We start from the raw sequence: 17,301 nt of genomic DNA, 5'->3' as shown, positions 1-17,301 counted from the left end.
ACATTTACCTCGTAAACATTTCAGGTGAAGAATATTGCACTTTTTACCTCCGAGACTGTGTAATGATCTAAATGACCTTAATATTTTTATTGTGAGTATTAGGCTTATCATTATTGCTGATCACTGTTGTTGTGCTATGTTATTGTAATATTTGCCATTATATAATCAGAGGAGTATAGAAAGGTTTATGAAACTGTCACTCCTCAATACAATAGCAAAATATATAAATATGTATCGTATTTTTATGTTACATTAATCAGTGTCTAGCACACCTTCCTAAGGAAAGGATATGGACCAGAAGACACTGCAGTTACTAAATGATATTTAGACAGACTTAAAGAAGTTCCAGATCTATAATTGTGCTCTTATTATTTTAGTTATTTTGCCTTTAATGTAAATAAACATGCAAACAATATACTTGCTCTTGTGAATTTATATTGATGTTAATTACATTGTGCAAGCTGTCTCTTTAATACCACATGGTTTATATACATGTTGCTGGTGATTGGGCTGACATTTTTGACACACTCGCCAAACAAGAGAAAACATATCTCAAACCCCGTTGCAACATGTCGTTCAAACCGGAAACCGTAGCAAAACGGTGCACACCAGTTTGAGCTTGAACTTGCCCCTGCTACAACTGCTTCACCTAATCCAAACTGGCCTTAATTACCCTAAAGGGCAACACCTGTCACTATTTGTTTTTGGTAATCGCCTTAAGCTTGTTCGTACCTTTAAAGCTTTTGAGTGTAAAGCTTTTGGAGTAATTGTTCAGAGTAGGGTTTTATAGGTTTTTTTTAAAAACAGGTGTATATTGGCTGGGCTTTGGCTACTAACCAGAAGAGAGGAATTTGCTATAATTAAGTAAAATGGTAAGGAAGCAGTGGTATAATCTACAACTGATTTAATATTTTGTAAGGTTCTATGTTTTTGCTTGTTATAAAGTTACCTATATAGTGTTTATGTGGTTTCATACAGAATGACTGTGAGGAAAAAATATCTGGCTAAAATATAAATATAAAACCATTAATATAAAATAGTTGAATAGGAGTTTTTAGAGTGTGCAACACACCCATGCATGTCCTTTCCCCCCCATCCAAGATGAATGCTTGGTTCATGACCTGTTTTGCAGCTTTTCTGTTGCCTGCGTCATATGGCGCACCAATATCCAAGGGTAAGATATGATCATTTGATTTGGTTCGGTTAGTTTTCCCAAACTTATGTCATTGAGTTTAATTTACCTTAGCATTTTTATCTTTGTGTTTTGGCTCTTCACAGCTTGGTGTTATCACATGCCGTCATGTAGTAAGTCTTTCTTTTCTACTTCACAATTCCATTCATGGCCCTGAAAGAACAAAGGTCTCAAACATCAAAGTTAGTGAGCTTTGCTTGAAAGTGCTTTTCTGCGTCTCAGGTGATGTCGCTTGGCCCATAATCGCCGAAAAAAACTGTAATGGAACTCAACAGTCTCCAATAGACATCATAACCACAAATGTCCAAGCTAATGCTAATCTGACCTCTTTCATTTTCACTGGCTATGACGATGACACAACCTTGACTGAGATTAAAAACACTGGCACCACAAGTGAGTTAATGTAGCTCTTTACGTTATCATCTGTGCATTTGCATGAGACAAGGCTCTGCATGTTTTGTGTCTGGTTTGTTAGCTTATTGCAGCTGTATCTTCAACATGCAGGAGTTATGTGTTCTAATAGTGTTTTCTAATGTAGTTTGACTTTATCTTCAGTTAAAGTTACACTAGATCACGAGAAAATGCATGTGGAAGGAGGGGATCTGCCAGGCTTGTTTGCCAGTATGCAGTTTCATCTTCACTGGGGTAATGGTAGTTTCATGCCTGGATCTGAACACACTGTGGATGGAAAACAATACCCTATGGAGGTATGACGATTATATAGACGTGTGTATTTTGTTTTTTTTTATTTTTTTTTTTTTTTTTTTTTTTTTTTTAGTTTTGGTTTTTTTTTTTATTTTTTTTATGAATTTAGTGATTTGTTTTGTCCGTTTTGGTTCAACTATATTGGCTGCACTTGGTTTCTTCATTGAGGTATGTTTCCTACACTCTTAAGAAATGGGTCTTAAAGGTCTTTTTTATTTATTTTATTTTTAAATATTTTAGTGAACCGTTATTAGAACTGTAAAGAACTTTTTTTTTTTTTTTTTTTTTTTTTTTTTTTTCTTTTAGTGGAAAGATTCCGTTAATGTTTCTTCACTTAACCACTGAGAGATAGATGGAGATGTATAAATAAAAACATACACCGTATATATTGAAGGTTTTTTTTTTTTTATATAAAATGTTTTTAAATACAACGGAAACTGTATTTAGTGTGGTCTCAGTTTAACAAAAACATTGTAGGCCTATGTTAGGCCTATTAATTGTAATGATTTAATGTCCATGGTTATTCAAACAACAAATTGTATAAAGCGAGCAAAGAACACAATGGAGCTTTTTGAAACTCTGAATCGGTTAAACCATTCGCAAAGTGAGTCACTGTTTCGAAGCGCTCCAATCGGATTGTGTATCATGAATCATTTGATTCAGATCTGGATGTCTGAGTGTGTTTGTGGAATGTTTTTATCCCCACTGGATAGACCAGATCTCATATATGTACATGTGTATGTTTTTTTTTGTGTGTGTATGTATTTTTTTGAGATAGATTTTTAGTGAATTTTTGTATTTGTTAAGTTTGTTAATTATGACACTTGTGAACCAGAGAGCTGGAAGACCTTAACATCTTACTTGTCAGATATCGCCAATGCAGGCAAGTTTCAGGCAGCAAAAGTGGCAGTACTTTCCATGTTTTGCATAACTAAAATCTTATCTTTGGGAATTATGCCCTGATGTCAACTTTCTCCTGTAAGACCAAAGTGGCTAAATCATTGAGCCAAGACTTTCTAGCAGTTCCTGGTTTACTTGCAGGTGGGCAAGATGTCAAATCTTTCTCACAAGAGCACATTCCTTTCACAGTAAGGAATGCTGATTCTGCCTGAAAGCATGAGATGCTAGTTGTCCCTATATTTCAACATTGTTGCTTAAATGACTTGCAATTAAATTTGGAAACGTAAACGCTCACCAGACCCCCACAGATTATTCAGCTAGTGCTGTCTTCACTGTTTTCAGAGAAATGTTTACTGCCAAAACTGACCACTACGCAAATCCCTTAATTGCATTTTTCAGACATGTACCCAACCAATCTGATCTTCATGATTACTTGGAGAATCGCATAAGTTTGTTTTGAACAAAACTAACCAAAATTTGATTCTTAACCACTTCTGTGAAAAGAGCTGTATAAATAAAACGGACAACTTTGCTAATGCCCTTTCTGCTTCTCAGGTGATAAAGCATGCATCACTCAATATATGTCCATGGATGATCTGCTTTCTGGAGTGGACAGGACTAAATATTACCGTTATCTTGGCTCTTTGACCACACCAAACTGCAAAGAAGGTGTGATTTGGACCATCTTTAAAGACCCCATCAAAGTTAGTTGGGATTTGGTAAGTTGCATTGATTTTGCAGAGTTTGTAACTGCTGAAGTACTTTTTTCCTACATCAGTGATTGTTTCTAAATTAGCAATTCCAGTATCTTTATTTCAATAGTTTCAAACCATTTTAATTTCTGTTAGATTGACCTGTTCAGTACGAGTGTTTACATCAAGGCAACCGACTCTCCCCTAATGGTGGACACGTTCAGGGGTGTTCAGCCAGTCAACGGCAGGATCGTCATGTCACAGGTGGCTGGTACCAGAGCTACTGGTCCTGTTTCCCAAACGGCATCTGATTGGGATGTTCTAGACCTCTCTTCTGATTGTCAAACCACTGAACCTTACACTGAGTTTGATTTAGAAACCGCATACTGGTAGTAGTTTGAGTGGTAGGGCTGACAGTTATGCTTAGTGATTTTTATTTTTTTAACAGATTGTGGAAAATAACTTCATTTAACAATTATACTTGTTCCAGATATGTCAGTTATAAAGCCCGATGCAGCTCTTTAATGAGAAGTGTTTTATGATATCCTGCTAGTTCATGTATGCATTCATCTTAATTGCATTCCAACACGACTTGTTACTAAAGCTCAGTCGTTACTGTTTAATGGGTATGTATAAACCATTTTTGTTGGTGGGGTGTTTTTGAAAATGCAGTTTAGTGTTTGAAAGTCTAGATTTTATTCAACATTTAGCATTTTTTTTAATACTGCTATCAATACTGCACTTAAGTTAAACTAAGCTTTTAGATTTGTAATGTAGTTAAAGGTATTGAGTCCTCATTTGAGTGTAAACAGGAGCTAAAGCTGTATTGTAATCTTGATAGTCTGGCAATTGTTGTTTGAGTAATGCAAAGATTTGTAGCCTTCAATGATTTGGCAGATGTAGTTTTGACTCATTCAGTAGCACCCCCCCCCCCCAGCTCTGAAGTATCACTTTGGTTTAGTGTTAATATGTATAGTATATGAACAAGCGGTTTGGTGTTCTTTAAATGGTATATGAACAAGCGTTTTTGTGTTATTTGTTTGGTGTTCTTTAAATGGTGGTCTTATTTTTGTCCTCTCACCAGTGTTTTTTTTGTTACACAAAATAAATAAAGGCCTGTAATTCTAAGTCACTGTAGCAAGTGTTTTATTCAAGTTAAATAGGCTATCTCTTCATGCTGAGAAATAACTTAAATGGTTTTGGGCTCAAGCTTTTAGTCTTAACTTCCAGGTTTCAAGTACTTGAGTTTTGTTGTGTGTGTGTGGGGGTTTTTTTTTTTTTTTTTTTTTTTTTTTTTTTTTTTTTTTTTAAATGCTGAATTTGCAGCACTAATTTCATGCTCAAGGTTCGTGAGTGAGCAAATTACACTTTCAGTAAAATTTTGCATTTATAAACTGCTTCTAGAGGTGTTTAGTGTCCAAGTACACTTGTTTGTTACTTTACTTGAGAAACTTTATACACGCTACTTTGGTATAAATGTTGACTTCTACTGGACTACGTTTTAATGAGAATTTACAACTTATATTTATAACAGAATATTTCAACTGATATTTCTCCAGAGATTTAATTGCATTTGCAACTGCAAAGAGGGAAAATTATTATTTTTTTTTTTCTCTCTGTGAAACTGTTACAGCAAAATCTAGTTCACCAATTTCAATTTTAGTTCTTTTGAATCCCTACTTTCGTGAGGGGCATTTAAACAACTTCCATTATATAGTTGCAGCTTCTATTTATGTTGGAGTGCACTGTAAAAATTCAAAAGAATTTAAGTTTAAGGCAACCAGCTTCAGGAAATGAGTTCGCAACTTGTTTTCAGTTTATATAAAGTAAAACTCAAATCTCCAGAAGTAGGTTGCCTTAAACTTAAATTCTCAACTGATACTTGTTTTCAGTTTATATAAAGTAAAACTCAAATCATATATATATATATATATATATATATATATATATATATATATATATATATATATATATATATATATATATATATATATATATATATATTTTTTTTTTTTCCGTCTGTGAAATCCAGGCTAAACTTTCAAAATCTAATTATGAGAAGTATCAAAGTTTAACTTCAAACATCAGTTTCATTATGATTCAATCTTTCACATGGCTTAATAAGTCAGTATTAAAGATATTAAGGTTAAGTTTTCATAATGTTCTTTACCTTACTAAAGGATGTTTTTATGTAGAAAACAGTAAATCGCAAAAAAAAAAAAAGACTTTAGCTGGGTTTTCACAGCCAGGGAAAGACACAGACACATTTCCATTTGCTTTCTTTAAGCGACGCATTTAAGTTTAAAAAAAAAAAAAATCATCCTCAGGCAGGGTAGTGTGGAAAATATCCTAAAGAGTAAGAACCTACTAGTTCTTGTTTCAGGAAGAAAAATTTTAACCTAGTTTTGTACAGCAGTTTTCCGTCATTGAGCCACAGGGTCTGATGAACCTCAACAAACAATAACAGGGAAGTGTTACTGAAACACTAACAAAACTCAAACAGTTAGAATCAAGATGATAAACCCAAATCAAACATAAAACATAAATTAAACATAAATCAAGTTGAGAAAAACTTGCAGGATGTCATGAAGAGGGCTGTACATATAAAGATCCCCAGTATGATCAATCTGGAACTCTCTTGCAAGGAAGAGTGAGGAAAAAATGACAAATCAGGAAGTTGGTTCTTCAAAAATACTGGCTGCTTTATTAAAAGGAAAATGTGTTTCAACCAAATAAGAGTTGAGGGGTACTTTTGTGTAACAGATATTTTTATTTGTTTTTCCTTACAAAAAAAAAAAAAAAAAGATTTTGTTTTCATTTAAAGGTGTGTGGGGGAAAAAAAGTGTAAAAAGATTTAAAATTGTTTTACCTTGGATTATATTTTATTTCAAACAGTGCTGGGTTTAACAGGGATGTGTAGACTTTTTGTACCCACTGAATTAGCAGAATTTATGTTTAAGGGAAAGTGAGTTTAGCATATTTGACCCTGGACCACAAAACTAGTCATAAGGATGATTTTTTTTTAAATTGAGATTTAATAAATAAGCTTTCCATTGATGTATGGTTTGTTAGGATAGGACAATATCTGGCTGAGATACAACTGTTTGAATCTGGAATCTGAGGGTGTAAAAAAGTCAAAATATTGAGAAAATTGCCTTTAACCTCTTAACTTAACTGCTGGTCATATAATTAGAATATCATCAAAAAGTTGATTTATTTCACTAATTCCATTTAAAAAGTGATACTTGTACTTTATATTCATTCATTACACACAGACTGACATATTTCAAATGTTTATTTCTTTTAATTTTGATGATTATAACTGACAACTAAGGAAAATCCCAAATTCAGTATCTCAGAAAATTAGAATATTGTGAAAAGGTTCAATATTGAAGACACCTGGTGCCACACTCTAATCAGCTAATTAACCCTCTGAGGTCTAGGGGGTTTTGGGGGCCTGGAGAAATTTTGACATCCCCTGACTTTTGTGCTTTTTTCAGTTGCTTATAAATAGATACATGGCTAAAGTCTAATAACACTGTAATCAGTACAAACTGGGCTACAATAATATGTAAATAGCATGCATGTACATGATTGTGTTTTTGAGAAAACAACGTTTATGAGTGGTTAGTAAAAAAATACAATTTTGAAGTCACTGAAATAAGGTCATAAAACACATACAGAGTATTGTTCAGAAGACTGCCAAACCTGGAGCTTGTAGGCTAGAATTTTTGCTTCAAAATGATGTGAAAATCATGTTTACTCACTCACAGAAAACAATCGATTAATTTAAAATTTCTAAGACACTTTTTGTTTCAAAAGGGCATATGCGAGTAGGCGTCAACTATCATGAATATTTGTGTGATTCACACCTGAGAAGACAAAGAACCACATAATGAGACGCATAATGAGCCTTTCAGGCAGGTGAGTGACCGAGAGGGAAGAGTTACAAGAAAGAATGTGAGGACAAAATAAATGTGTATATATTTTTAGGTTTGTAGTTTTTATTTAGAATATATTTAATTATCCCACAAAATAACTTGAGATTCACTTGCGAGTGCAGTTAATCAGTTTATTAGGAACAATCAAAGCTGACTTTCAAAGCTGAATTTTAAGCATCATTACTCCAGTCACACAATCTTTTAGAAATCATTCTAATATTCTGTTTTGTTACTCAAAAAAACATTTATCATTATTATTATTATTATTAATATTATTATTATTATTATTATTATTATTATTTATTTTGAAAAGAGATGATTTTTTTTTATTAATTGAAAGAACAGCATCATTTCTAACATGATTATTGTATTTATCATCACTTGTGTGCTAAAGTTATATTAATATAATAATAATATATATATATATATAAATGGTATAGTGTATATTGTTACACTTGGAGTAAGACTGGAGTAATGATGCTGAAAATTTAGCTTTGATCACAGGAAGATATTAAATTTTAAAATATATTCAAATAGAAAGCAGTTATTTTAAATAGCAAAAATATTTCACAATATTACTGCTTTAGCAAATGCAACTTTCTGTATTTTTGGTCAAATAAATGTAGGCTCATGTGTCATGTTGAAATATATAAATGAACGTCACATACCTGGCATTTCCAAAATGTATATTGTTTATGTGCTCTTAAGGACATACTTTTTTGAAGAGACTTTGAAGAGATGGGAGTGTGTGCCTCGCTTGGTCTTAGCTGTGTTCGAGATTCCTGAGTGGGCTGCTTATTTGCATTGGCTCGCTTTGCAACAGGTTATTATTTATCTGAAATAAAACGTAAGCATGCTGTTTACGCAAATAAACTGCATTATTAACATTGTGATGGTCACTGATACTATTAGTAATTTACAGGAAAAAAATAACACAATTACCACATAGAACATTTATTGTCAGTGTTATTTACAGCTTACTTGATAGACTTTTATTATTATTATTATTTACACCAGAGCAGATATTGATGAACAGAAGCTTAGTTACATTCTTGAAAACACAAGCATGCTTTGTATGAAGTACGTATATATATACATATATGGCTATATTCGTGAACAGAGAATAGCCTATCTCAGTAAAGTTTTGTCTAATCATTCTTACTGACGTTGGGATTTAGCTAGATTATTTATAATTTTTATTTTTTTTATATTGTCTGTCTATGTTATAGAACATAAAAAAAAAAAAAAAAACATCCTGGCATAGTGAAACATTGAGATGATGTAAATGAAACTTCATAATGTTTCACCTGATTATACATTTAGTCAGGAATTATAGTCTGGAAAAAGTCTAACTAGTAAAATGTGTACAAGTTATATGAAAACTAATACAAGTAGATTAATAATAAAAAAGACTTATGTTTATCTATGCTGGGTCAAGCCGCTTCGTTCTTCTTTCTGAAGTATCTTATTCCTCTCAGCGGTCTTATTGAGGTGAATTATGTCTTATTCCTCTCAGCGCAAAGTGAACAGTAACATTTAAAAAACGTGAAGTACAGTCTCGCTGCTTTGTTTGCTCTGATGAGGGCGGTTACCCACCGCGAGCTTCAAGATTATAATAACAATAGCGCGCTCGGCGCGGGGGCGTGGTCGCATTAGATATAATGAAGGGAGACGTGAAAGACGGACATCGCGTTGTTTTCATATGGATTACTTTATCACAGAATATTTGTTTTTGGTAGCACTTGTCTCTGTGTTGAGTATTCACTGAGTTACAGTTCATTTTAATGACGCGTTTCCGAATGAAGATCACCGCAGACCAAGGCTGCAGACAGGGCACTCTGTTTGTTTTCTTTAATTTATAAATTCACAAAGTTTTGTTGTTATTATGTGTGGATACAAATAAAAGAAGACCCTTTACAGATTCGATTGATTTATTGCTCTTATCTGTACGATCAAAACTGAAAGTGTAATTTAAGTTCTTTTCAGGGTTATCAGGAGAAAATGCATCAAAACGCGCATTCCCGTTAATCAACTTCAGAAGGTTAACTCAAAACACCTGCAAAGGCTTTTAAATGGTCTCTCAGTCTAGTTCTGTAGGCTACACAATCATGGGGAAGACTGCTGACTTGACAGTTGTACAAAAGACGACCATTGACACCTTGCACAAGGAGGGCAAGACACAAAAGATCATTGCAAAAGAGGCTGGCTGTTCACAGAGCTCTATGTCCAAGCACATTGGAGAGGATTGTGAAACAAAACCCATTCAAAAATGTGGGGAAGATTCACAAAGAGTGGACTGCAGCTGGAGTCAGTGCTTCAAGAACCATTACGCACAGACGTATGCAAGACATGGGTTTCATCTGTCGCATTCCTTGTGTCATGCCACTCTTGAACAACAGACAGCGTCAGAAGCGTCTCGCTTCAAAAAGGACTGGACTGCTGCTGAGTGGTCCAAAGTTATGTTCTCTGATGAAAGTACATTTTGCATTTCCTTTGGAAATCAGGGTCCCAGAGTCTGGAGGAAGAGAGGAGAGGCACACAATTCACGTTGCTTGATGTCCAGTTTAAAGTTTCCACAGTCAGTGATGGTTTGGGGTGCCATGTCATCTGCTGGTGTTGGTCCACTGTGTTTTCTGAGGTCCAAGGTCAACGCAGCCGTATACCAGGAAGTTTTAGAGCACTTCATGCTTGCTGCTGCTGACAAACTTTATGGAGATGCAGATTTCATTTTCCAACAGGAGTTGGCACCTGTACACAGTGCCAAAGCTTCCAGTACCTGGTTTAAGGACCATGGTATCCCTGTTCTTAATTGGCCAGCAAACTCGCCTGACCTTAACCCCATAGAGAATCTTTGGAATTATTGTGAAGAGGAAGATGCGATATGCCAGACCCAAGAATGCAGAAGAGCTGAAGGCCACTATCAGAGCAACCTGGGCTCTCATAACACCTGAGCAGTGCCACAGACTGATCGACTCCATGCCACGCTGCATTGCTGCAGTAATTCAGGCAAAAGGAGCCCCAACTAAGTATTGAGTGCTGAACATGCTCATACTTTTCATGTTCATACTTTTCAGTTGGCCAAGATTTCTAAAAATCCTTTCTTTGTATTGGTCTTAAGTAATATTCTAATTTTCTGAGATACTGAATTTTGGGATTTTCGTTAGTTGTCAGTTATAATCATCAAAATGAAAAGAAATAAACATTTGAAATATATCAGTCTGTGTGTAATGAATGAATGAATAATATACAAGTTTCACCTTTTGAATGGAATTAGTGAAATAAATCAACTTTTTGATGATATTCTAATTATATGACCAGCACCTGTATGCATGTGTGTGTATATGTATGTGTGTGTGTATATATATATATATATATATATATATATATATATATATACATACATTAGTGTGTGTGTGTGTGTGTGTATTAATTTGCTGGTGGTTATGTGTGTATAATTCACCTGTGAGATTTCCTTGCAGTGTTCTTCCGGGACCTGTGGGTTTCTGTCCCTTCTAAGGTAGGTCCTCTGAAGCACCCCCCTTGGCTGGATTCAGAAACCGGGTGCTCGGCTTCCAGTGTTACTTCACTCATCGATAATATGTCCAGCAGGTATGATAGCCCTGGTTCTGGCTTCATGCTGCCTGGATCATGCGGCCAGGTCATAGGCTTCTGCGGGAGCCTTCTTTATCATCAGATCCCTGGGACAGCACTGCAAATATTTCCTGGATGTCCAGCTAGGTCGCCCTGAGGGGCTTGCTGTAAATCCCTTCTTGCTGACGCAGAGCAGGAAGTATAGGTGGCATTTGTAACAATGTTTTTGTGTAATGCTGTCTCGGGCATTGCTTCCCACCTCACCTTAGAGGTTTCTATTTGAGTTTGCCACTCCCGTTCGGTTCAGCATCTCTGCGATGCTTGGGAAGTACACACGCTAAGCTCTGTGTACTTTCTGAAATCCACATGGTGGTAAGTGTGCACGTTGAACACTTTGCGCACTTTCTAAAAATCCATGTAAGTGTGCACATAAGCTCTTTGCACACTTTCTAAAATCCACATAGGTGGTGTGCATGCAAGACTCTGTGCACTTTCTGAAATCCTGTACGGTAAGGGTTACGCGTTCAGCTTGATTCCCTTTCTCTGAGTTGGTTAGATCCCGTTACCTTGGGCTCCACTCAGTCAGTGTGGCTCTATTTACACACTTTCAACCTTCTCTCCCCTTATGAGGAGTTGAATTCCTCGCTCCGTGGGCTGTTCTTGTGGTAGTTTAGCAGCTATCCCCTTTACAAAAAAAGGGTTGCCTATGCGTGAGATACTTTAGAACAGTATCTAAATCCATGTTATGGTAAGTGTGCACGTCAAATCTTTGCGCACTTTCTAAAATCCACACTGTGGTAAGTTCGCACTCTAGTTCTCTGCGTTCTTTCTAAAATCCTATATGGTGATGGCTTTGCGCGCTGTCTTCATGCCCTCTCTTGAGCTGGTAAGCCCCTTTAATCTTGGGCACCACTCTACCTATGTATCCTAGGGCTACCCATTTAAACAGGGTGTTGCTACTAGGAATCTTTTGAGACGGTTCCTTCAGCAAGCTTATGCAAGAGCAAGTGGTAGCCCCTGTGTGACAGGTAAGACTTTATATGAATGCTAGGCTCTTGGCCGTATCCCTTTAAAGGAATCTATTCTTGATTCCAAGGCTTGAGCTCTACCCCAGGCCCAGGAATCTGGCCCTAACAAAAAAGTTGGGTATGTATCTTAGGCCATTGGCCATAAGGGATAATATCACGGACAGCCATTTATACGTCCCAGGGGCAGCTCCCATGGAAATGGTAGAGTTGGTACTTAATGCTCACCATGGTTCTGGCTTGCACTCCCCTCAGCATGGCGGCGTGGGTATACTGTTCTCCATAGTGACCCCTAGAGGACGCAGTTCAAAGTTCCCTTGAAAGGGAACCTCTCAGGTTATGAATGAGACACTGCGTCCTCTAGCTTCCTGCCATGCTTCTGAAACAAGCTTCAGACGAAGAAGTGAATGACGTGTTCTCCTGGTGCCTATTTATACTATAGTCGCACCAGTAGTGACGTCATGGGCTGTCGCCGGCCAATTTGACATTGGTGTTTTCAATGTATGCTTTAGACATGGGTCATGACAAGGCTTTCCCCATAGCGACCCCTAGAGAACGCAGTGTTTCTTTCCCTACTCAGGGAACCATGTAACCTGCGACGTTTTCTTTAAAATATAATTAATTCCTGTGAAGCACCGCTGAATTTTCAGCATCATTACTCCAGTCTTCGGTGCAACATGATCCTTCAGAAATCATTCTACTATACTGATATTTAATCAATGTTGAAAACAGTTGTACTGCTTTATTTTTTTGGGACCTGTGGTATTTTAGATGAGTTAAAAAGAACAGTGTTTATTCAGAATAGAGATTTTGTGTTACAATATAAACTATTCAAAAGTTTTTTTCCTTTCTGTCTTTTAAGAAACTTTAAAAACGTTTTAAGTAAGTTAAAGAAACTTTATTCAGCAAGGATGTGTTAAATGGATAAAATTGATAGTAAAGACTTATATTGTTAAATGCTGTTCTTTTTAACTTTTTATTAATCAAAAAAATGACACCGGTTCCAAAAAAAAAAAAATTAAGCATCACAACCTTTTCACTTCAAAGAGCAGCAACACTATATTACACTGTAAGATCAGTAACACTGATAATAAATCAGCATATCAGCATGATTTCTGAAGGATCATGTGACACCGAAGACTGGAGTAATGATGCTGAAAATTTAGCTTTGCTTCACAGGAATAAATAATTTTAAAATATATATAGGTATTAAATAGTTTTTTTCCCATTTAAAAAACAAGGTCAATAATTTATAATATAGGCCCATCATAATATAATATCAAATCAAACTATCTAAACTAATAGAATAGAATAGAATAGAATAGAATAGAATAGAATAGAATAGAATAGAAAACAAACTGAAGCAATACTTAAACTGAGATCTGTAAGTTAAACATTTAAAAACAAAAAACAAAACAAAAAAAAGTGTTCCATTTCAGAGAATGGGCATTAACAGAGCAGGGAATCATCACGGAGGAGCTGACAGATGAGATGACCATAGTGGATCAGTCAGCAGAAAAGAAGACCCTGCTTGAGCCAGTGGTGGATACGATCACAGCAGAGGAAAGGACCACAGCAAACCTGGAGACCCCCATGGAGGAGCCAGCAGAAAAGAAGCCCTCAGTGGAACCAGCAGAGTTGGAGCTCCTCAAAATGCTGGCAAAGAAGGGGACTTCGGTGAACCCAGAAAAACAGAAAATCTGGAAGGACCCCAGTAGCCAAGCTGAAACTGGCAGTGATGCAGACCACCTGGGTGGAGTCAGCAGAGATACAGTAGGACAGGTCCTAGTTTCGGAGTCAACGTGGGGAAAGAAATGACTTCCATGGTTGAGACAAGGGAGCACAGAGTGGCCTCTAGTTGCCATCTTTGCCTGCCTGGCTAGTGCAACATTTTGTTGTATTTGTCGAAGGCTAGAGGGAGCAATTAGCCTTCGAGGACAGTAGCCCCAAACAAGAAGCTCCCTCCTCAAAACAAAATAAGCAGAGTGGGGTGGGATGGTAGAACAAGGATTGGAATTGCCCTGAGGCAAGAGCTAACACATGGGTGTTCAAACCTGCTCCTGGAGTGCCACTGTCCTGCAGAGTTTAATTCCAACTCTAATTAAACACACCTGTATCAGATAATCAAAGTCTTCCTACTTCAGACTAGGTACTGTACTTCCAGGCAATTAAATTTTTCAAGTTTAATTCAAGTTTATTTGTATAGCGCTTTTTACGATACAGATCATTGCAAAGCAACTTTACAGAAAATTAAGTTTCTACAATATTTAGTAGTAGCTTATCAGTGGTGACTGTCAGTTTATGTGTATACGGCAGAAATTTTCAGAAAAATCAATAAAAGACGTAAACAAATTAACACTATTAACAGCAATTATGCAATCAAACGTATATCAAAATGTGGTAGTTCTGTATGTTGTCTCTGGGTTAGCATCATCTGAGGTCCTCTGAGGGGTTGGCATCATCTCTTCTCAGGTGTTCTGGATCCAGACTGTGGCAAAACAGAGAAACAAATAGAGACATAATTAGCGTAGCTGCTGTTCCAGCCAAGTAAAATTAATTAGTTTAACTCAAGTTAAAGAATAATAATGCGCATTTGATCAGATATAACTGCAGTCCAAAATTATGAGATGCATTATTTGAATGCTTGGCCAAAGAGGTGTGTTTTAATCTAGATTTAAACAGAGGAAGTGTGTCTGAACCCCGAACATTACCAGGCAAGTGTTAGAGCTAAACTCTGCAGAATGTTGGCTCTCCGGAAGAAGGACTGGACAACCCTGGGATGAAGGAACTTACTTATTACATGTTTGTTTGTTTATATAGCACAGTTTAATACAACTCACATTGCCCAAAGTGCTTTACAGTCACAAGCTAAACAAAAAAAGAAAAAAAAAAGAAAATGACAGACATATCCACCTCACATAAACATATATTAAGATTAACCCTTTTAAAGATGCTCTCCATTTGAATTCTAAAGATGTCATTTTAACACAACTTTGAACATGGGTAAGGATTTGGCAGATCGAATAGATTGAGGGAGGTCATTCCACAATTTAGGGCCTGCACGAGAAAAAGCTCTATCACCTCTGTGTTTATATTTTGTCCTGGTAGTGCAAAGCAGAAGTTGATTTTCTGATCTCAAGGATCTAGAGGGATCTCAAGGATCTTGTTGGGGATTCCTCTTTGCCCAGTACACTAAAGTGTTTTTTTTTTCTTCTTTTTTTTTTTCATATTTTGAGAAATCTAACAGAACTCCAGCCATGAAAATCACCCCATTAGCAGACCACTAGGTGCTGAAGTAAAAAGGACTCTGCCGAGACATAACCCACACAGAGTTGATGGCATCCAGTCTCCTCTGACCAGATGAACCAGCAGTTTATTCCATGTTGCAGCAAAGTCAGATTGTGCAGAGGACTCATCTGGTTCCCGTGATCTTGTTCCGATGGCCGTCCAGGTGATGAGGTCTTCACTGGGGATCTGTCTCCAGGGCTCATCTAGTTGTCCTGGTCTCCGCTGAAATTCAGGGCTGTGGAGGTCATCTCTAGGTGCTGGTTCACCATCTGGACTGGATACAGCTTGCTCCGGGTGACTGCAGTGACCATCTGATCTGGATACACACTGGATCTGGTGGCTACGGTGACCTCGGAATAAGAAAGAAACAGACTAATATTAGCGAAGATGCCATTCTTCCTATGATGAAACAAGTACATTGGGTGTTATGGGAAGTGTTCCCAGTTCCGGTTGACCTAATTAATGCAGCCTAACAATCCTTTAAAGAACAGGTCATATGGTATTTTAAAGTGTCCTAATATTTTGTTGGAGTCCCCTATAACAGGTTTAAATGCATCTAAGGTCAGAAAACATTGTAATTTTTTCAAAATATACATTTAATATTAGTCATTGCCAATGATTTCGAAACTATTCATTCAAAGCAAGTTCGGAGCAAACCCCTCCCTTCCATAAGACTACTCTGCTCTGACTGGTCAGTTGGCCAAGCCTGTTGTAACTGGCACAGAGAGAAGTCCTTGAACCAGCTAGCGAGTGCTACCGTTGACTAAGCACGTTTACATAAAACAATAATATCGTGCTCTAATCTGTTCTTATAATAATGACATAACATACAAAAACACTTATGCAAGCAAATCGTGCCCAAAGCTAAAGTTTAGCTGCTAAACTGTGAACATTTAAAACAATAATGCTGGGTACGTTAGCCAAGTGCTAACGTGACTAACTGATGAAACATTACAGTTTGTAAACGAAAATATGTCTACTGTAATGTTTGAAGAATGACAGACTAAAGACGCTCTGTCTTAACTTTTAACCAGAACGCAGAACATCTGTACCACAGGTGCACCAGCCTAACTAACTCGCTTGTCTCTCCTGCATTTATTTGTTGTTTTGGTTTTATTTTTTTGTTGTTTGTTTTATGTATATCCCTCATGTCGTTCCAAACCTGTAAGACCTCCGTTCATCTTCGGAACACAGTTTAAGATATTTTAGATTTAGTCCGAGAGCTTTCTGTCCCTCCATTGAAAATGTATGTACGGTATACTGTCCATGTCCAGAAAGGTAATAAAAACATCATCAAAGTAGTCCATGTGGCTTCAGAGGGTCCGTTGGAATTTATTGAAGCATCGAAAATACATTTTGTTCCAAAAATAACAAAAATTACGACTTTATTCTGCTTTTTCTTCTCTTCCGGGTCTGTTGTGAACGCGACTGCTGTGACTGTTGACGTACGACGCTGCTGACGTGTTTTCTGGTGCGCCCAATAACAAAGAAAAAACATCTGCAGCATCGTACGTCAGCGGCGTCACTGCAGTGTTGTGAACGCGCTCACAACAGACCCGGAAGAGAGAAGAAAAAGTGGAATAAAGTCGTAATTTTTGTTATTTTTGGACCGAAAAGTATTTTCGATGCTTCAATAAATTCCAACGGTGTCACATGGACTACTTTGAAGATGTTTTTATTACCTTTCTGGACGTGCACAGTATACCGTACATGCATTTTCAATGGAGGGACTGAAGCTCTCGGACTAAATCAAAAATATCTTAAATTGTGTTCCGAAGATGAACGGAGGTCTTACAGGTTTGGAACGACATGAGGGTGAGTCATTAATGACATAATTTTAATTTTTGGCTGAACTAACCCTTTAACTCTATACCTCCTGGTGCAGCAAAATAAACAGCAATTTCACTATGACTATAAAGTATGTGTGCTACACTACATTCTTTATTATTAAACGAAGTAATTATAAC

General features: G+C 36.6%; 1 protein-coding gene across 1 annotated transcript; it reads left to right on the top strand.

The window, feature by feature from the left end:
- The first annotated feature begins 711 nt into the window (after positions 1–711).
- LOC122139312 (carbonic anhydrase 4-like) lies at positions 712–4,429 on the top strand. The gene is made up of 8 exons (XM_042736043.1): positions 712–872; positions 1,102–1,174; positions 1,279–1,305; positions 1,415–1,585; positions 1,748–1,899; positions 2,705–2,780; positions 3,353–3,516; positions 3,646–4,429. The coding sequence occupies exons 1-8, from the start codon at positions 870–872 to the stop codon at positions 3,880–3,882; spliced, it is 903 nt and encodes a 300-aa protein (XP_042591977.1). The 5' UTR covers positions 712–869; the 3' UTR covers positions 3,883–4,429.
- Positions 4,430–17,301: the final 12,872 nt, after the last annotated feature.

This window comes from Cyprinus carpio, chromosome B12 (genome assembly GCF_018340385.1).
Source record: "Cyprinus carpio isolate SPL01 chromosome B12, ASM1834038v1, whole genome shotgun sequence".
NCBI lineage: Eukaryota > Metazoa > Chordata > Actinopteri > Cypriniformes > Cyprinidae > Cyprinus > Cyprinus carpio.
Note: the sequence above shows the minus strand (reverse complement) of the source record. Positions and strands in the feature narration are given on the sequence as shown.